Genomic DNA, 21,264 nt, shown 5'->3' with positions numbered 1-21,264 from the left:
CTTTTCACCTTCTTATTTCTCGCCTGTCCCTGCGGGTGCCATTTCCCAGGACACGGGTTACCGAGGGCCAACCCCCGAGTTACGGGAGGAGGCGCCGCGCTGCCACGTCCCACGGCCCCGCTTCCCTTTCTGCTTCCCAGGTCTCCTCGCCCCATCGCTGGGGGTCCAGTTCTGTCGCCCCAGGTGCCGGAGCCTCACTAAAAGTTGTAATTGCTGGTTAATTGCGACGTTAATTCCCTGCCCGCGTTGGCGCTCTCAGCCCGCCCCACCTGCAGACGGTGCGCACGGACATGGCGTTTGGGGGGCTTGCGGGGTTTGCTCTCCTGCTCCTGGCCCTTTGGCTCCCCAGGAGCACAGTGAGCAGCCCCCCGTCGCAATAAGGAGCCGACAATCGCGTTTCGACAACTTTTATTTTATTCCTTTTATTGCTCATGCGCCAGCAGGACGCGCACCTCGGGCCGGGCCAGGCCAGGCCCCGCCGCCATGACAGGCCCCACACCGCCCCCAGGCCGCGCCCCCCCCTCAGCCGGGGGGCGGGGCCCATCGCGCTGACAGCCCTCTCGTCCAATCACAGCGCCGCCTTTCCTCCTTTTCCCCTCCCCTCGCCCTTCCCGCCTCGTTCCTCCCAGCGCCGAGCCCATTGGCTGACTCCCTCACCCGGAAGCGCCGGCTGCGCCTCGCTTCCGGCCGTCGCTAGGCAACGCGCTGCCCGCTGCACTTCCGGGTTGCGAGGCGGCCCGCTTCCGGCGGCGCCATGAGCACCATGTTCGCCGACACCCTCCTCATCGTCTTCATCTCCGTCTGCACCGCGCTGCTGGCCGAGGGTGGGCGCCCGGAGCGGGCCCGGCACCGGGGGCGGGGCTGCCCCCTGCTGGGGGCGGTGGGAGGCTGCTGGGGGGGGGGGAAAGGCCTGGGGAGGAAGGGTTGGGGGGCCTCGGGGGGGGGGGGGCGGTATGGGGTCTGCGGGGGTTGGGGGGGCTGTAAGGAGCGGGGCTCGGCTTGAAATAGAGGTGAGTTAAATGGGCTGCTTCTCGAGGTGAGTTAAAGTGGGTGCTTCTGAAGAGGGGGTGGGGGTGGGGGTGGTGTGGGTGTTTAATCTTGGGTTGGAGAAATGCTTGTTGGGGAGGTTAAAGCCGGCGGGGAGGTTGCTTCCTCTTCGTGGCGCTGAGCTGCGCCCCAGAATCTCCTCACGTCCCGGAGCCGAGGCTGCAAGACCGTGTCTTTCCCTGGGGAAATTCAGAGCCCCTGGATGAGTACGGTGTGCTTGTTTTCTAGGAGCCCTCCTGCATTGCACTGGGCTCAGGCAGCGTGCACCTTGTGGCCTCTGAGGACGAAGCTGCGTTACTCTCAGAAGTTCCTGCGTGGTTCTGTTCCTTGCGGCTGGGGGTCCCAGGGGCTCAGCAGCACAGCACTATTGTCAAACCGAAGCCAAAAAGGGGCCGAGAGCCTCTTACAGGAGCTCAGACTAAACAATTCACAAACCGCTGGGGCAGTGCGTGTGGCACAACTAATTTCGGCCATGTTTTAATGCGCACTGTTAAACTGGAGAATCTTGTCGGGTCCCTTCTAGCTGGATATCTCTGTTTGTCTTTTTGAGGTGTGCTGTAACTAATAGTCAGGTCCTCGCAGGAGCAGAAATTATTCCTCGGACCTTAATTAGGTGCTCTGAAAATGCAGAACGAAAAGGTGTTTATTGCCTTAATCAGCTCATAGGTTTAAAGTGAGCAACAGCTGAGGAATAGAAGCAGGAAGGGGCTGAACGAGTCCCACAGAACAGAAGTGCTCTGTGAGATAGCCGGTGCCTTGCAAACGTTTTTGTTTACGTATGACCTGGACAAGCTTGAGAAGCGGGCCCACGTGAGCCTGGTGAGGTTCAAGTCCAAGCGCAAGGTGCCGCGCCTCGGACGGGGCGATCCCAGACGTGAGCACAGGCTGGGAGAAGAAGTCACGGAGGGCAGCCCTGCAGAGAGGGACCTGGGGGGTTCTGGTGGATGAAAAGCTCGCCGCGTGCCTGCAGCCCAGAAGGGCAACTGCGTCCTGGGCTGCATCGCCAGAGGGTTGGGCGGCAGGGGAGGGAGGGGATTGTTCCCCTCTGCTCCGCCCTGGTGAGGCCCCACCTGGAGCCCTGCGTCCAGGTCTGGGGCCCCCAGCACCAGAAGGACGTGGGGCTGTTAGAGGGGGTCCAGAGGAGGCCATGAGGATGATCAGAGGCTGGAGCACCTCTCCTACGAAGAAAGGCTGAGAGAGCTGGGGCTGTTCAGCCTGAAGAAGAGAAGGCTCCAGGGTGACCTCATTGCAGCTTTTTAGTACTTAGAGGGGGCTTATTAAAAAGATGGAGAGCGAGTTCTTGCTTGGGCAGACAAAGACAGGACAAAGGAGCAACAGCTTTAAACTAAAAGAGGGGAGGTTTAAATTGCATGTTAGGAGGAAATTCTTCACTCAGAGGGTGGTGAGGCACTGGAACAGGTTGCCCAGAGAAGTTGTGGATGTCCTGGAGGTGTTCAAGGCCAGGTTGGATGAGGCCCTGAGCAACCTGATCTAGTGGGTGGTGTCCCTGCCTATGGCAGGGGGTTGGAGCCGGATGATCCTTGAGCTCCCTGCCAACACAAGCCATTCTGTGATTATTTTATAGGCACCACTGGAGTGTGAAAAGGGGATGTGAAGTAAAGTGCTGTAGCTTGCTGGTGGTTATAACACGGTGTTGCAGACGTGATGTGTGTTTTTGCATACGTATTTGCTGACTTGTTTCTTTATTGCAAGAGGCCGTCGCTTACCTAGGTACCTGCTGGCTGTTTGTTTCAGGCATAACTTGGGTGCTGGTGTACCGAACAGACAAATACAAGAGATTAAAGGCTGAAGTGGAAAAACAGAGCAAAAAATGTAAGTACTCTTCAGACACAGGAGAGAACGTTCTCCGTGTTATATCCCGCTTTAGCAAGCGTCAGATCGAATGGGGTCTGTGCTCTGAGAAATTCCTGCTGCGTTTTCTGCTGAGAGGGAAGTGAACGTTCTTCAGTTTAGGTTTCTAGGAGCTGAATTCTACACGTTACCCAAACTGGTATGGAGCAGACGTAGTTCTCTCCTTAATTCTCCTCTTGTTGGAGGCGAGGCTGGTCCTGAGATGTGTGGTGTTGTCCGAATTGTCCCCTCACCCCCCTTCCTGGAGGGCAGGACGGAGATCAGTACTGGCATCCGTTTCTGAGCACGGGTAGCCAGTGTGTGTGTACGCACGTGGATTCCTTTGTATGCCTGAAATAACTTCAAGGATGCGGTTTCTGCTTTTCAAGGAGAATGGGGAATGAGATGTGTACTAAGAGAGAGCTAGAGTTGAAGGAATGCCATGAGAGGTAAAGCATAATAAAAAAAAAAAAGCGGCTATCAGCGATGGGGAACGAGTAAGGACAAATCATGATAGGAAGGTCTGAGCTGTCAGCTGATACAGGAATAAATTGTACTGGCATAAACTGGAAACAAAAATAGTAATGAGTAGAAAAAATGTCCCAGATAACTTCTGTAGGGAGGAGATTTTTAGAGGCCTGGGAAGGACTGAATAAATGACGAGGGAGGATAGGAAAAGGGAGTAGAGGGCCAGCAGCCAGAAGATGTGCATCAGATATTAAAACTTGTTTAAATATCTGCCAGGAAATGGTAAAATGGTGGTTTGAGCACGGCGTGTTTCAATAGACCTGTCTGCATCAGAAACGAAGGAGCGGAGGAGAAACTGCGCTAAGCTTTCAAACTCGACTCTGTGTTCCCTATGCAAGTTGCAGCAGTTACAGACAGCACGCGGTGGTGCTGGGGCTGAACCAGAGCTGGTTTTACCTTAAAAAATATTTCACCGTGCTGTCAGTGCTCCAGGTTTGTGAGAACAGGATTACCAAACCACGTTCCTTCCAGTCTAGCTTATTGCAGCCTTCCCCTGGGCAAGACAGGCTGAAGAGTAGGACTGCGGTCACGCTTGTATCAGCTCCTAAATTAGGGGCTTTTGTCAGCACGGTGGTGTCAGATGGAGATTGCATCTCTGCCTGCCCCCTTTGGTTGATAAAAATGTGTCGGGTAGAATTGGCCCCAGAGGGCAGGTCAGGGGAGCAGCCGAAACCCAGCTGCAGACATGGAGGTAACGTCCTGCTGCGGAACTCGCAGGCAGTTAGCGTGGCTTCATCTCGGGGGGTTAATCGCTGCTCTAGGAGTTGAGCGCTGTTTGTTTTTATAGCTCTCCTGATATCTAGGTTAGAATCTGTGAAGGGAAAGATGTGAGGTTCATGCATCTCAGTCGGTTCCCAACCTCGTTTGACGCTTCCCTCCCACCCTGCCCCCAAATCCCCTTCCTCTCCAGAAAAGTGAAACAGAATCCTGAGGAGTCACTAAAAATCCAGGCTTGATGGTTTTTTTTTTTTGGTTTTCTCTCATGCTGAGGACAGCTGGCTTACAGACAGTTTGTAAAGTAGACCACTTGAACCACACCTTTCAACTGTTATCCAACACATCTGAAACAGGAAAAAACACATTTGAGATCCCAAGTTCTCCCTTGGGAGCACTAGCAATCCTAGCAGCTTGCCAAAACAAGTGGGCCGAGTAGCGTGCTTGACCAGACGCTGTTATTCATAAGCCTCAGCTTCGTCTCTTCCTATCCTCTTGTTTCTATTGAGAGCCACTGTTGTTGGAGACTGCTGAAGAAATGCTAGCAAGTGTCCTGGGATAAATGTGGTGGTAAACTTGCAAGGCTCGAGTAAGTCTGATCAGAAGGGTGTGTTTGGAAGAGTGACTGTGTGACTTGGTCCTGCAGACAGGCTTGTGAGACTGCCTGACAGTTGTTTGTTCTGTGCAAGCCAGTAGGGCCGCAGGGATCCTCAGGGTTGGCGTAAGTTGGCAACAGTGCTCCTCTAGAGTGAAAGTGGGACGTGGAGGAGCCCTCTTGTTGGGCCTGGGAGCAATAGCTAGGCCAGAAGAGTCAGTGCTCTCCAGCTGGAGTTCGAGTTGGGGGCCGTGGGATTCTGTGGACTGGTCAGGATCCCCGGGCTGGATTTGGCACCAGCTGCTCCATCAGCCTTCCTTGTGAGCGGTGCGCGTTGTCTGGCGTGCTCCAGCATTCCCTTCGAGCAGGCTTGCCTGGTTTGTGCCCTTGTAGCCTGCCCGTGTAAGATGTGCTTGTTCTTTGGAAAAGCATGTGCCTTACAACATCGCTGTGGAGAAGATGTTTGGAAACCTTCTACAGGCTTTCTGCGTGGCTGACTCGCAGGTAACAAGCGGGTCAGAAGCCAGCATGACTTGTGTGACTTGGAAGGCTGTCTTTATTTCACCTGTGCTTTGGAATGAGAGCTAGAAAGTCTGTGCTGAGCTAGTGCTAATGTGGGAGAGGTCCTCGTGCTCGGCTCTCTGCAGGTGATTGTGCGAGCTGACAGGAGCCAGCTCTGTTTGTTGGTAGAGTAGATACAATACAGGTACGTAGAGCTTAGAGTAAAAAAGAACTCCTCTTGGTGGACCAGAGCCATGTTTTATCACCCTGGCTTCTTGTAGTACTCATCTTACAGAACTTTAAGACCTGTCTCTCTCTGGAAAAGCTGTTCTGGCTGTTAGAAGATGAGCGGCCCACTTCCTAGGTTGTTTGCCCTGCCGGTTTTATGGCATTTTTTTGCTGCAGTGTTAGTTGTTTGCAGCTGTTTGGTGAGTGTCTGACTGGGGGTTTTAGTAAGTATAAGCTTAGGCTCTTACTTTAAAATATTGGAAACGCTTCAGTACTAATTAATCGAAAGAGAATGGAGAGGCTGTGGCCGACTGCTTGGACAGCATTTCCCCTGAGAATTACATCCCTTCTTCACAGGCAGGCAGAGAACACAGGCTTTCCTGTGTTCTGCTTCCCACTGCAGATAATCTGAGCAGAGCTTGCCACAAAGCTCTTTTCATTAGACTTGCTGAATCAAAAGGACTGTCTAGTGCTAATGACAGATCAGCAAGGGTCATTTCAGCCGAAGCTGTCCTCGGGCTGCTTGGTTAACAGCGTAATGGGGTCTTGACAGAGTTTAAAATTAACCCTTTGAAATATTCCTATACCTCATCCGAGCTTTGGAAAATATTTTGGCTTTTAAACATTTGGTTTGCTCAGCCTTGGTGGTTTATAGCTTGTAGAGTCTGAACACGCTCTACCTTGCTGCCTTTCATGCCTGTCTTATAAAGGTAATAAAATGGTTTTCTTGTGTGGAACAGGAGGCTGGTATCTACGTAGAACTGATGGAATATTTTTCTTTGCATTTTGCAGTGGAAAAGAAGAAGGAAACGATAACTGAATCAGCAGGCCGACAGCAGAAAAAGAAAATAGGTAAGTTTAGGAGAGGCGTGCAGTGCCCCGACAACAGGGGAGCAGTAAGGAAGTGATTTTTCTTTCCTTCCGAAGTGGTGCTAGAGCTGGCTCTTGGCCCGTCGACTGGCAATGAACCCTTTGGCCTCACTCCTCCAGGACAGGAGGCCTGTAGCTTCTCGATGCTTTTCGTCAAATTCAGAGAGTGGCAGCATCGCTGAGAGTTGACTGGTAGTTATATCCAGGACTATTATTAACCTAAGTTGCCGAAGTTCCTTGCTGTTCTATGCAGAGCCTGCAACAGCTCTGGCTGTGTGAGTGATTGTGGATCTTTTGTTTTTCTTCACTTGAATGCTTCGCAGCTTTAGGTGTTTGCGTGAGTTGACTCTAACTGCACTTAGATTTACTTAACATTTGATAAATCAGTACTGAGAACCGAGCTAAATGATTTTTTTTCCATTCTTTCTATTTCATTGTCAATATACCTTAATTCTTTCTGTATTAAGGTAACTCTTTAAATACTGGACTGTGCGAGAACAACGTGATAGATGTTAGGGGAACTTTCTAAAGCTCAGGTTCATTAATCTGCAGGATTCTAAAGTAAAACACGCAGTAAAGCCCGCTTAAAATATTACAGAAATCAGAGCAGGAACACTTCTGAGAGCTCCTGGGAGTTGGTTTCCTCATTCCTCTGTAACACCAGGTAGCTGGATTAGTCATTTGATCTGCACAAAGCGTGGGAGTAATCATAAACATATCTTCAAACGGTTCTTCCTAGGTATAAAAACCTGTTATTGCTAGGCTTCTGAAGGGATGGGAACCAGAATTCTTCCTCTAGTGTATCTTCAGTTTTTAGTCCTGAGCAATCCGTGCGTACTGTGACTGTTAATGAGATAAGCCAATCTTTATAAAGTCGTTACATGCTGCTGCTATCTACGGTCACCTTTAATTGTGTCAATGACTTTTTTTTTGCAGGGCGCTATCCAAGCTATGTTTCTATCAGGGTATATTTAACTTGTGCTTGAATTAAACTAATAAACAGTAGAATCTGAGGAATTTAAAACTGATTTTTTTTTAAATACACTGAAATAATCTTGTTTTGCAAATGGAAAAACAAAGCACAAAGGAGCTAAGAGCAAAACTTAGGAAGTGACCACTGATTTTGTTTGCTGTGATGCTTGCTGGCCAAGCTTAAGATTCTCGGACTGTTGGGTTGTTTTTTGTTTTGTTTTGCAAGTGCTGCATAACTTTGGTGTCTCATTTGCTTTCAGGCAAGGCTGAATTCTTAGTGCTTCTGCAAAATCAGGCCTAAATGTCAAGCTGGACATCCAGAAAATGACTCATAGCTGTTAACTACTGCAAGAACTCTGATCTCAGTGACTTACTGAATGTTAAATCATTCTGCAGTGTGTAGCGTTGGTAGAACAGCCAGATCACTCGAGCCAGAGTCACTTAAAAGAACTAGAATTGTAGAATTTAAAGAAAACAAAACAACTCAGGCTTCACAGATAAGCTGTAGCCGTGGTCAGGACCTGCCTCAGCTGCCATCCGTCTTCTGCCCAGAGCAAGGCAGGGGGTGTGCGTGTGACCTGGCTTGGTCACGTAAGGGATGAATCATGCATGTGCACAAGGAGGGGGGATGAAAGTTGTGTGGGCAAGCTTAATTTGGCGTTTCCTACTTACCGATTTCTATTAATTGTAAAGCGAGCCCATTTCAGTCGTATTCTATCCAAATAGCCTTTCGTACTGCTGGAGCAGTGCACCTCTAACACCGCGATGCAGCTTTGTCACCTCAGCTGGAAGAGTGGGCTCGTTAACTTGTGGCTTTGCTGTGCTTTCTGCCTCCACGCGCCCCTAGAAGAAAAGACAGCGATGTTCCCAGCACCCACAGAAGTGCTTGTAGACAGCGGAAGAAACAATGCTGGCAAATAAGGTGCTTGCTGTATCCCCGTGGTTTGTGTTCTGATGGGCAGAATTAGAAGAGCTGGCACTCTGGGCTGTTCCTTGTTGACCCAGTCTTAACTAGCTTAAACTACTTAAATGCTGCTTATGTGTGGCTTGGGCGGGAATAACCACTTACGTAGGGTGGTAGGACACCTGAGGGGGGGTTGCTTTGAGTTCGTAGAAACGGGTGAGAAACAGGTCAGGTGTATCGGGCATCTGGCTGTGTTCTCGATCCCCGCGCAACCTTCAGCCCATCTCATAGATGGTTCGTTATGTAGCAGAGGGGGGAAAAAACAAGTATTTGTGCCAAATCCGATTCCTAAAGAGCTGGCCTAGTTGCTGAAATGTCCGAAAACAAAATTCTCCACCTAGGTCAGGAAGCAGGTGTCTGGGAAGTTCCTGCCTGAGGGGGTGGTTTGCAGCTAGGAGCAGCTGAAAACAGCAAGGAGGGTTCTAAGAGGTCGGGTGGGGGTGTTGCTGTTGCTTCGTGGTAACACGGTGAGGCCCTGTGTTCACCAGCTCTTAACTGGGGCTTGAAAGATAACTGTTGAGCTTCTGTGTTGTACCTCTTGTGCTGAAGCATCACAGGGGTCCATCAGACAACTCACCTGTTGAATAGCCCTTCCCTCCTTCTCTTCTCACACTATTTCTTGTTTAATTCGTCTGCCACGGCCTTACTCCAGCTTAAATGTTGCTTCAAAGCCCTGGTGCTGCTCCGGATCCTCAGCCTGAGAGGAGCACAGGGGATGGGGTGGCATGGGGAGATGGGACGTGTGAAGTGATGGGTGGTCCTTGAGACCTGAGCAGTTCTCCAGCGAGGGGCACAGGAAATGCAATGGGGGAAAAATGAGCGCTTTTGAAGTTTGTGGTGACTTAAGGACAGAGTGAATTTCAGAAGAAGTGTTCTCTGCGAAGCACAGTAGTGTGCGCTTTGCTGGAATTCATGTAGAAAACATTTTTCTTCTTTGGAGAGCCTTTTAGGAGTGACAGAAGTACAAAAGTAATTGCTAAGGCTGGCAGGATGTTAACCTTGCTGGCTCTGTGTACAGTTTGGGAGTCCCAAAAACCTCCAAAATGAAATCCTTGTTTATGTAACGTGCTTACAATGGTGAACCTGTGGCAAATTGGGCCTGCTCTCTTTCGGAAGCATGCTTTGTAGGCACTGTCTTTGTTTTCTGGCAACATTGCTTGTGCTACTGTGTTAGTTGGTTGAGTTGGCAAATCTGACGTTCTGTGCATTTCTTCTTGAAGTGCTGAATGTGTGATTCCAGCCTCCTCCTCTTTTGTGCCTGCGTTGCTGCATGCTGCTGGGATGAAGGAGCAGTTGGCTTTGTACAGCTTTTCACTTGATACGTCTGGCACAGAGAGCTGGAGCTGGTTTTGGGAATGTTACTTGTTTGGAGAGCCAGGAAGGTTAAAGCTTCCTGGAAATGAAAACACTTTGGTTTCTAGGTTGGTATAACTGATGATAACTGTTGTTGTTTTTGTCCTTCCAGAGAGACAAGAGGAGAAACTGAAGAATAACAACAGGGACTTGTCAATGGTAAGGAAACTAAAGCCAGTTCCTAACTGCTGAAGATCTCAGTGAGCAGCTTTCTGACAGAAAGACTCTGTTCAGCGGTCAGCTGTAGCAAGTCCTCCTTACAGTTCTTTCTGGATTCTCTACTAGGTACAGATCTTAGCATGAGCCACAGAGCTCTCCAGCAGTTACCGCCTTGTTTTATCCCCAGCCTCAGCTATTTTCATCTCTATAAGCCTCTGATGTTTTCAAAGTAGAATTAATTTGTCTGACTTCCCCCTGTAAGTTCTCTCGTTATAATGGGTTTCTGCTGGTGGTGTAGGCTTACCTGTGGAAGGTGACAGCACAATTTCTGAGCACTCCGTTTTTTCTTTTCCACCTCTCTGAATTGGCTCTTGACATCAGTGATCTGTGCTGTGGCTGCCTTTGTGCCCAGTTGTTGATCAGATGTTACTTTGGGTGTTCTCTGGTCACTTCTTTTACAGTCTTCCAGACTTCTGCATCATCATCTTTTTTTTTTTTTTTCTCCTAGATTGCGGTGATGCTATACAAAGCCTGTTCTTGAGGGTTTGAGCCCCTAATCCCTCAGTTCAGGCCTGTTGTTCATCTCTGACCTTTCTACTCGCAGGTTCGGATGAAATCCATGTTTGCCATTGGCTTCTGCTTCACTGCCTTGATGGGAATGTTTAACTCCATGTAAGTATCAACTTTCTGGATTTTTCATAAACTTTCATGGACTTCTCAGTTTTCACTCCACCACCTGAAGTATTCTAGTGGCAGGGTCTTCTCCAAGGCCCATAACTAATCTGCGTGAAACGGATCGGTCGTAGCATGCATCTTCTTGAGAGTGGACGCTCCGTGCTGGATGCGATCGCATCGAACAAATGGAAGGCCAGCTAGATGCAGCTCTAACATCCTTCTGTGTGGGAACATCTTGACTAGGGCAGGTTTGGTCGATGTCAGGCAAGCAGCCGTGGTCTTCAGCTTGTTTGGCTCTGCTGTAATGTGACTGAAGAACGCTTGCAAGCAAAACTGGGTCAGCTCTTCTGCCCTCAGAAATGAGCTGTAATTGCAGAGTTTGCTGCTGCCCTACTTAAGGTGATCAGAGTGGAGATACTAACAGGTCCAGGCATGTGCTCTAATCTTCTTTTGCTTTAAAAATGACCTGAGGCTGGTCTAGTTGAAATCAAAACCAAAAAAAAAATGTTTTGCGTGGTTATAGAAGGCTTTCTTTCAGACACATAAGACTGAGAGACTGTTCTTGGCTTTTAAAATTGGCTCAGTCTTGAAATGTGGACTTCCCATTGGCTGTTAAATGTGAAGATAATACGAATATAGTCAATATGACCTTCAGGAGACTGTGTAGTATCTGGGCAATATACTTAGGCTGCAAATGAGAATTTACGTTCTTGGACACCAAAACCTCTGGCTTCTCTGCTGGCAGTCCTCAGGATACAGTCGATTGTTATTTTACTGCAGATCTGTGGGTGGATAAATTGCAAACAGGCGGTAACATAATATCAGAACTGCCACTGTGTGGACTCTTTATTCAGCTTAGTCAGACTTCAGCATCTAGCGTTCTCTGGAATGCTCTGAAACTGAGCAAAAGAGCACGGCACTAACGGACTTTAAAATCTGGGTATGGTCTTGAGTCGTTGTCTCATCTGCAGCCCTGAGGGTGGATTGGAGGTGCATCTTGAGTCATGTGCCCAGCAGCACGGTGTCTGTAGTGCTGTACCTGCGGCATTCAAGTGCTTGACGAGCTATTTTTGGTGCAATACGATTAAAAAAAACCCCACCCTATTCTGTTTTAGTTTCTTAGAGTGGAAAGAGGCAGCTTGGAGTATGCTGAGTGACAAGTGTTAGGGGACTGTAGATTCATTGAGTTTTTTAGGAAGGAATTGATTTTTGGTTAAATTTTGAGTGTCCCTTCCTTATGTATTATCCTAAAAATGAGTTTATTGGTTTCTTCTCCTTTAGGACCACCAGGTTGACTTGTCTTGTTCCTCTTCTGAGGTTTCTTATCTATAGAGATCATGCTACCTGCCATGGGGCTGATGTGTAGCTTATGGCGCGTCCTGCCTTTAACTGCCTCTTCTTCAGAGCCCATCCTGGAAACGTAAACATGAGCATCCAAAGAGCAGTGTTTGAACTGAAACAGCTTTCTTGCTAAGTCCGGCAGTTCTGAGGCAACTGAGTCAGAATCTGGAGGTTTGGCTGTCTTGTCTTTGGGGGTAGATAGCTAGATCTTTTTTCTTGGTCTCAGTACGCTTGTATCTAAATGGCAGCTTTGCTGGCTTGTACCTGCACCGTCTGAAGCCTGTAGAATGGTTTGATGGAGTTGTTTCTCTCTCATGTACTGCTGCTCTCCTGACGTAGTGTAAGGAGCAGCTGCTTGGCTCAAGAGAATGCTTCAGTTATGAATTCAGGAGGCTTTTAGGCACCGTGTGGGAAGCTGCTGCTGCCAGGTCATTCACTGAAGTGCTGTGGGTGTGGTAAGAGGAGGAGGAAAAGGCTGGCTGACACCTGCAGTGACTGTAGCCCCATTTCCTTGCCTTTCCTTTTCTTGAATGAGTTCATCGCTCTGGGGGGGCAAAAGGAGCAGGAGTTGCATGGAAGTAACATGGGTGCCACCCCTTGGACAAGGGCTATGCAGGCGCTGCTGCTCTGTGCCTGGGCACCTCACCGTTGCCAAGTCCTCAGCAGATAGCTAAGCCAAAACAGAAATCACCCTGATGGTTGCCTCTCTTTCTTAAAGTGGTAGTGGTAATGGACCACGCTAGAAGGGTAAGTAGAAAACTGGTTTAAGCCCAGAGAGCAGAATGCCGTGTGAAGACGAGCAGCTGAATGACTGCTGTGGCTTAAAAGGTTCTCTAGGGCTGGGAGCTCTGTAGCAGCGTTGGCCTCCAAGCAGATGGGCTTTCTCTTGGGAGAGAAATTAGCTTCTGTGTGTCTCAATTTTCTCCTGTCAGAAGCTTCTTAATGTAATCAAGTCCCTGTTTTGCTCTGAGCTGCGCATTTCGGTACCCCTTCATGATAACTGTGAAAACCTGCTGGAGATGAAAAAGCAGGTACCTCAGGGTGCTACTGCTGAAGTACTTGTCATTCTCACAGCAGGAATAACGCAGAGTTTGAAGCCACTGGGGGATGTTACCGGGAGATAAACATCCGTTCCTAGCTCCTCTGCCAAGCTGCTTGTGAGATGTAAACAAAGTTGGCGTGTGTTTGAGCTGTAGCTGTGTGAATGCATCTCCACAGGAAAGAACGCTCATTTAGGATCTCTTGAAACAAGAAACACCTGTTAGAAAATCAGCACATGCAGAGAAAATAACATCCAGATACGCACATGCTGATGAGGCATCGTACACGCTTTACTTCAAAAGATTGGGTTGACTGTCTGGGTTGGGAGAAATCTTTGCGAACTGGCCAGAATTCACACTCTGCCTGATGCCCTGGAATGTGGAGCTGGAGGAGCTCCAGGAGCAGGACAGGCTGCTCGGGATAGGCAGCATCGTCCTGCCTCTGCACTGCCCTTGCCTGCAGAGCTAATGCGGAGAAGGCTGTTTGGGTTAACAAGTGTGCTGTTTGTGGTTCTTCTCTGCATCTTGTGCTGAGAAGCGTAGCTGCTCTAGGAAAGGAGCAGATGTCTTTGACTTATGCTCTGCTTCAAATGCTGTTTTGCTTAAAGCAAAGAGTCTGTCGTCTTGCAGTAGCTGCAGTACGTCGGGGTGGTTGTAATCCATCTTTTTGTTCCAGTGCTGACTGTGTTCTGGGGAGTGATCTGTTAAGTCTGGTTTTTGAATAAAATGCCCCGGTAAATGCAAAATGCCGACAAAGATCTCCTGAATCAACAACTTGTCCAGCTGACCACTTGTATATCGCTATGAAATGCTCTGACCGTGGCAAAACGGCTATCGAGGGAAGCCTACCAACCTTCTGGGTGGTTGGGTGCAGAGGGCTTTTTGAGAGGTGTATTCGCCTCCTGTAGTGTATATAAAGGTGAGCTGGGGAAAAGCAGCATGGCTTTTTCAGTCTTCCATGTCGTCTTATCTGCTCTGGTGGCCTGCTAGAAGTGTTCGCTTGTTCTTTACGTAGCCAAAGGCATTTTTGCTCTCCCTGTTTATGATCCGGTGCTCTCTTTTTCAGATTTGACGGCCGAGTGGTGGCAAAGCTTCCCTTTATCCCCCTGTCATACATCCAGGGTTTGTCCCACCGCAACCTTCTGGGTGAGGATTACACTGACTGCTCCTTCATCTTCCTCTACATTCTCTGCACAATGTCCATCAGACAGGTGAGTACACTGTTGTCTCTTGTATGCCTGGAGCAAGGAAAGCACGTGAAGAAGCTATCAAAGAAGAAGAGTATCGCTCTGTCCAGTTTGCATGTGTATTCTGTGACCTGTTTCTGTCATTCCTGTGCTTCATATTCATAGTAATTGTAGGTTGGGATCTTAAAAGCAGCCACGATCCTGGACGGTGTGGAAGGCTTGATTGGAAACATCAGAATTGCACCAGGATGCTAAGACAGGGTTGGCAGAAATGGGTTTTTTCTCGTGCGTGCCTCTGATTAACGTTGTGTTTTACTGTGTCAAGAGACCGTCTGCCTCAGAAGGCAATACAAGTACTGCTTCTTACCCATTACGACCCTCACAATAATATGGGGACAGAACTGTAGCATCTTCAAGATTTCGTGGTGGCTTGAGGTCTGTCAAGGTTAAATCAGTCCTCAAACTTGTTAAAAAGTAGGGAAAGAGTTAAACTTGTTCTTTTGCTTTTGTCCTTACTGTTTTTGCTAACCTCCTAATTTTTTTAAGGACATCGCCTTCAGAATTGAGTCTCTCCCAGTGTTAGGGACATGACTCGGGAAAGGGGTCTGGTGCGATAAGCCAGGAGTAGGCTACGCATAGTTCCCCACCTAAGCTGGTTGGTTTTGTCTCTCGAAAAGAGAAAAGCGTCAATGAGGATAAAAGGAAGCGCCTGTTCGGGATCAGGCTGTGTTATCCAGCTGGCTAACACCCTTGTGTTGAGCAGCAGTGATGTGTTGCGATGAGGATGAAGGTTCATTAACTGTTTAATTGGCAGGAAGGCTGGTGAGGACAAGCGGACCTCTTCAGCGCAACCAGCAGTCTACTTTGTTTGCCAAATTTTCTCGGAGTGCTGGGGATACGATAATAGATCCTGGGATTTGGATGAATGCTGGTGCAACTAGCTGCAAATGATCTGCTCTTCCGTATTTGTTTCCCTTTTCTTTGATTCGCTTCCTGAATTCTTGCTGCTTTTCTCCTTGACCGACTTGTTGCTTTTCCCCGGGGGTCCAAGGGACTCAGAGCGGATCGGCGAAGGGAAGTGACATGTTATGCCAGCTGTCAGAGGTTTGGGTGAGCTCGGTGGAGCAACTTAATAATAAAGTTCCTTTAGTCAAAAAGTGCCTGCTAATGAGTCGGCTTCGACATAATTCTCCGTTCTGGGTGCTTGTGATGAAATGAATCTGTGCCTGGCTGTATGCAAAAGCAAGTAATGAATTGTAAAATACCTCGTGACCTCCAGATGATCCTCTCAACCTTTGGTCCACCCCCTCACTCGAAGCAGGGGCAGCTTCCAAGTGCCAAAGGCCAGGGACTTCCCCATTGTGTTCTCTGCAAGACAAATCTTGTTTCACTTCCCAACAGCTGGAGCAGTATATGCTGCTTTGAAAGAAATGAGACCTTTTGAGGTCTTTGGATCGTGTTCCTGCGATGCTGTGGTCTGACACTGTTCTTTGAGGGAATCTTCTGTGGTGCTGCTCTGTGACTTTACCTGTTGCATGGGAAGTCCCTTTCTTCTAGTGGCGCAGGCTATTACATGAAACTAAATAACACCGTCTGTGAGAATTTTTTTGCACCCGTTGAGTTGATAGGGGAACTCCTTTGCTCAAAAATCCCCTGTGGATTTTTTTGTCCAGAAATAAAATTCCTGCAGTTAGTTCTAGCCCTGGGCATTTCCTGCTGTGCTCGTCGTGAAATGAGTAGACATCATGAACCAAGTGGTTGTCCGCTCTGGTTCTGGAGAGAAATGTTGAGCTGGTTGCAGTGGATTGGGTTTTCAAGAGGAAATTCAGGCAAAAAAAATAATCCTTTTGCAGGAGAGTTCATGCCGATGGCCCTGTGAGGATGGAAGTTAGCGTTGCTTTGGAGAAAAGGGTGGTTTTGCACTGAAGCACTAGACAGTGGCCTTTATAGTGCTGCCTTATTTACGTGATCGTGACTAATGGTACCTGGGGTTCTCCATCTGCCAGGCAGCTCCAAATTTCTTCCTCCTTGCTACACAGAGGGATGGGCAGAGACCAGCTGCGTTGCTGTGAGCAAAAGCTAGGAACTGAAGCTGTGATTCCTGGCATCCCGCTCTTGGTTTTATTGCTGTTTGAAGGTGCTTCGATGATAACAGCATGGGGAAGAGGACTTTGAAGGGTTGAGAGGTCAAGGGAGAAGGGAAGAAAGCAATTGAGGGCTTACAGTGGTGCAAAGACTTGCTTTTGGTGCTGTGACTATAGAGGTGAAAGTTTCGTGACCCTGTGTGCAGCAGGGGAAATTTCACTAGGCTGGCTTCAAAGCAGCTGCTGGCCTGAGGGAGGAGAACTGATGTGGGAGTGTCTGGTATACAGGAGGAGAAGGAACAGAGCTGTGCTGTAAGTCCGGGACCGGGCTGTAAACAAGTTAAGGGAACTACACAGCCCTCAGCCATCCCTTAAATCCTGGAGCTGCCTGGGCAGGGATCAAAGGCAGGGAGAAGAGACATCTCCGTGGAACTCCGAAATAAGGAACTCCTGTGTACGTGAAAACGGGTGATCCTGAGGGAAATGCAGGGGAGTACGTGAGGGTGGGGAGACGAACTGGCTGTTGATTAAGCTGCCGTTAATGAGATGGGCGGCAGCAGCATCAGGCAGTCTCTTCACGCAGTCCTCAGGCGTGTGGGGGTGCTAAACTCTTCAGACGCTGACTGGGAAGCTCGCTGCCTGTGACCTGGCCAGCATCTCCCGAAATAGTCTACTCGCAGTGAGTAACTTCCTTTGCGCTGTTCCTAGCTCTCCCTGGCACGTAAATCCTGTCCCCCAGTTCCTCCTGCCTTCCTGTTTGGAGAGAGGAGGGTTGCTGGGAGAGGCCTTCCAAGGGTCCTTGAGCCGCTGGGTTTCAGCTGGGAAAGTCCGCTGCGGGGCTGGGCGTGAGGCACGCTGTCAGGGTTACATCCTCTGTCCCCGCTGCTGCCGCTGAACTCGCAGCCTTCACCTGTGAGGAGGAATAGGCTGCTGGTCCTCGGGCGTCTCCGGGTCTTCGCTTCCTTTTCACGCATGCCTGAGCTGTAGATGAGGCCTCTCCGCTCAAACGTGTTCCCAGGGGGAGAGGGAGCCGGCAGTTATCGCTGCTGCTGGGAGCGCGCTTTCCCACGTGGCCTCATCTAGGGGCAGGGAACCGTTTGGATCTAAGTTTTATCATCTTCCTTCCGTGCTCCTGGAGGTAGTGGTCTTGTTTGTGGTGGATGGAGGCTCTGCAGGCTTCCCTGTGCAGCACGGTGCGTGGCAGCCGGGATGGATTCCTGTCGGGCCTTGCCTGGAGCTCCCGGCTGTGTAGGTGCTGGGATTGCTGTTCAGCAAAACCCGCGTGGCAGCTAGTGCAGAAGCGTGCAGAGGACTCCTGGGGAAGGATAAGGCCCGGAGCGTGACTGGAGACTTGAATCCCCATACAGACAAGTTGTCTCTCTTCCTTGTAGAACCATGCAAGCAGATGGAGTAACTTCAGCCCCGCGGTGCTCTGTCCTGACACTCAGAGGAACAGGGAGGGAGGTGGTCGTTGCTTTGGATGCTCTGCTAGGACCTCGTTCCGCTCCATGCGTGAGCCAGTACAAAGCTGGTAGGATGCTGGTCCTGCCTGCTGCCGACTCTGCAGCACCCTCTGGTGTTGCCTAGTCTGCCCGATAGCTGCTCTTGTTTTCCCCCCGATGTCCATCTCGACTGGAAGCTCTTCAGAGGAACCACACAAAGGAGTCTCCTGCAGTGAACCGCTCTCCTTCATGTATTCAGCTGCCGAATATCAGTGAGTGGCGAACTTATGTAGGCCGTGGACTTGACTATGCTATGGATAAAGCTAGTCAGTGGTTGTGCAGGGCTCAATTTTGGTCTGTGTCTGGCCTTACTGAAGTACAGAACCACACAATTGTGGCTAGGCTGCTTCCACAGCCACCTCGGGGCTGGAGCCAGTTGATCTGCGTTTCTGTGCTGCAGAGCCCGAGTTAGTTGCTGACTTCTTCCTGGCAAGTCTTAGGTGCGTCCTCCCTGCAGGCCTGGGATACCGAGGCACAGCACAGTGCTGCTGCTCGCGCTCGCTGGAGCCTTGGAGGTGGTGAAAGGCTCAGGTGCCCTGATCTCCGGGGAGCAGGGTCGGTGACAGTGCTCCGTGGCTGGCCGGGCTCACAGCGAGGCAGTGCTACTGAAGTTATTCATGGGGAAGTGATGCAGATCTCTGCACTGCCTCCTGGTGCTGCTGTTCTCTAGGTGTTCCTCAAGAACAGCGTGCCCAAGTCTCTGAACGATGGAGAGCTGGTTGCATGCTCCGTGTGTTGGTCCTGAGGCCAGGTATGCTTCCTGTCCAGCAGACATCCTGCAACTCCCTGCAGCATGGGTATTACACTGTGCAGCAAGCATCAGCTGTACTGAAAGACTGTCTGGTAAACTATGTTATATTCTGTAACGTATCACTAGGGATTGCTTTGAGCAGGCACTGTAAAACTGGTGCCACTCCTGCACAGTGTTCCCCTCCTTTACTTTCACGCTTGTGTGTGCAGGCTGAGGCCTTCCTTTCCTTAATCTCTACCCAGAATGATCCTTTTCAGTTACTGTAGAATTAAAAAGCTTTGCTTCTTTATTTTTGTTGTTCTCCTTCCATGATCCAAAAAAGTTCAAGAACTCAGTGACCTCGTTATCTGACCTGTCCTGACAGTTATTCTGGGGAAGACACTCAGGTTTGAAGAGAATCCTCCTTCCTCCTTTTGTTGTCTGGATAGCCAGCCCTCAGCAGACGACAGGAGGGGGCACAGTTGTTTTCTTCTTCCCCTTGCATCAGACGTCCTTGTTTTGCCAGCACTGCATAAGCAGCTTCTTGAGCTGTAGTTATTTGCAGCAAAGCAAATTTAGATGAAACTAAAAGAAAAGTGAACTTCTGTAGTTGCACTGTTGCGGATTTTAAAGGGAGTGTCACAAAAAACAGGAAAGCTTTGAACTTTTAAATACTCTGTAGTGAGGTGTTTAGCTAGTGCCTGACTCTTACTACTGAATTCCTCCCTTGTTTTCTACCTAAACACCTCACTCAGATACAGACGTGAATGCAGAGGAGCGCATTTCAGCAGTCAGTTTCTTGGTACATGTGGCCTGTTACGCGGTATGTCTCCTCCAGTCTTGTCTGCATCACCAGCATGCAGATTAATTCTGTGCCTAACTGTCTGGCTCGAACTTGGCGTGTGCTTTGGTTGCCATGTTGCTGACCCAAATTCAGACTGCATTTGTTCCTCGCTAGTTGTCAGGCTCTGCTGGATGGCGCTGCCATTGACAGTGGTTTCTAGAACTCGTGAAAACTGAGGGCTGCTTTGGTTCTGCCTGTGAGCACGTGTTAGGAACCTGCTTCTGTGTATACACTGCAGCTAAATTGCCAGTGTAACTATTGCAGGTTGAAGACACCAACCCCTAAACAAAGTTATTAATTAATGCTGTGCCTGCCAGCTGTGTAGCTGGAGGTGGGAAAGAGCCCTCAGCCAAAATGGGGATTTAGTCGTAGGGCTTCAGTTGGGGTAGAAGAGAGGGGCCCAGCTATAACTGTAGCCATTGGTGATGGATGGTTGGCTCTGTACTAAAGCATTTTTAGAACTTGCGGGGTCAGATGTCCATTGTGTATTAGGCAGTTTGGTAGGACTGTGTGGGTGAGGACCTGAATCTGCTGAAGCTGGCAGGAAGGCTGCACTTGCAGGCAGAGCTGGGATTTCTTCCTCTTTGGTGTCTCCCTTGTCACGGCCTTACCGATGTGCTCTTCTGCTCTTGTTTTTGCAGAACATTCAGAAGATGCTCGGCCTTGCTCCGTCCCGGGCTGCCACCAAGCAAGCAGGGGGCTTCCTTGGCCCACCGCCTCAGGCAGGGAAGTTTTCCTAAAGCACAGTTAGAGCCTTCACTGCAGGTCTGACAGCCGCACAAGTCTGCCCTGGGGAGGTAGAAGGATGGGATTCTGCACCAGGCTTCATGTGTCGAAAACCAGCCTATGCAGTATCTGCCACAGCCTTGGAAACATCTCGCGTTTGGAGTATTCTACCAGCAGCTGTTTGCTCATCAAACCAAGAAAGTTCTCAGAAGATAACTTGACTTTTTGTTTCTGGTGTTTCTGAGAAATAAACGGCATGGGCATGTTGATTTAGATGTCTGTTAATTGTGCTATAGGACAAGTAGAACTACCTTCATGTAGCACAGTTGGCTTCAGTTTATGGCATGGAAATCAATTAAGATATCACGAACGAGATCTTCAAAACAGCTTAGAAAACTTGGGACAGTTGTGCTGAGAGGTGTCCCTTGTCTTAGACCTACTGGCTGTACTCCTGTGTAGTGGAGAGCTGGGCAAGAAGGTGTGCTTAGTTCTCCTGTGTAAAAAAACTTCCAGTGTTCAGGGTGAGTTTTTTTTTTTCTTTTATTAGCTCACGTGGCTGGGGGCCCAGGAACCTGCCCCTGTGCCAAGCTGCTCTTTGAGGTTGCAAGTATTGCTGGATGTCTGCCCGTGTCTTCCTGGCAGAATACAGTGCCACAGAGATTTGTAGCGTTGTGCAGCTTCTGTTAAAGTTGCTTACTTAAGCAGAATCTGCTCAACTGCAGAAACAAACCTGGCCTTCAGTTTAATGAGTAAACTGTTAAATTATATCAGTGCTGCCCACTGCTACTGAACCCTTTTTATTGCCTGAGCGGTTAGGACAGCATTTTTGTTCATGCCCCTTAGTTTACTGATCATCGGTCCATTTAGCAGTATGAATCTTAAAAATGCTTCCTTCCTTCATAGGCCAGTAAGTTCCCTATGCTGCTTTCCACTTTGCCAAATAATTACCTGGTTCAGTCCTGTTGGCCAGGCCTTGTTTAAAAGGGCTGAATAAATTTTGCTGCTGCTCTCAAGTTAGGCTGACAGTTTTCTTGAAGCGTTGTGGTACCTGTAGGGGCTACTGATTCCTTGCTTCTGTGCCCAGAAGCGTATAATACAGAACACTTTACTAGGAGGCTTTGACAAGGTGCAGGGCAAGGGGATAAATCTGAAATGCCTCATGGCAGTGTGGAGCATGTGTAACACCACATTAAATCCTACGTCTTGGAGCAGCACGGAGCATGAGGATGCTGCATTTTTGACACAGTTGCATCTGGTGTAGGTGCAGCCTTCCCCAAGGAGCAGCCACGGTCGTGTAAGTCCCCAGTTTCCTACATCTGGCCTCCGTGTGATGGCCTGATCCTGCTGCAAAGC

The 21,264-nt window shown here is 49.3% G+C and overlaps 1 protein-coding gene across 2 annotated transcripts; it reads left to right on the top strand.

The window, feature by feature from the left end:
- Positions 1 to 668: 668 nt before the first annotated feature.
- On the top strand, positions 669 to 20,180 carry TMCO1 (transmembrane and coiled-coil domains 1). Of its 2 annotated transcripts, none has more exons than XM_040566432.1 (7): positions 669 to 824; positions 2,803 to 2,880; positions 6,257 to 6,316; positions 9,736 to 9,782; positions 10,387 to 10,454; positions 13,905 to 14,049; positions 14,840 to 15,182. In XM_040566432.1, the coding sequence occupies exons 1-7, from the start codon at positions 755 to 757 to the stop codon at positions 14,849 to 14,851; spliced, it is 480 nt and encodes a 159-aa protein (XP_040422366.1). In that variant the 5' UTR covers positions 669 to 754; the 3' UTR covers positions 14,852 to 15,182. The 2 variants fall into 2 exon arrangements, with proteins under 2 accessions (XP_040422366.1, XP_040422364.1); XM_040566430.1 differs by lacking the exon at positions 14,840 to 15,182 and adding an exon at positions 19,827 to 20,180 and having other exon boundaries at positions 670 to 824.
- Positions 20,181 to 21,264: the final 1,084 nt, after the last annotated feature.

Source organism: Cygnus olor, chromosome 8 (assembly GCF_009769625.2).
Source record: "Cygnus olor isolate bCygOlo1 chromosome 8, bCygOlo1.pri.v2, whole genome shotgun sequence".
Taxonomy (NCBI): Eukaryota; Metazoa; Chordata; class Aves; order Anseriformes; family Anatidae; genus Cygnus; species Cygnus olor.
The sequence above is the reverse complement of the archived record's forward strand: the minus strand, read 5'-3'. Positions and strand labels throughout refer to the sequence as shown.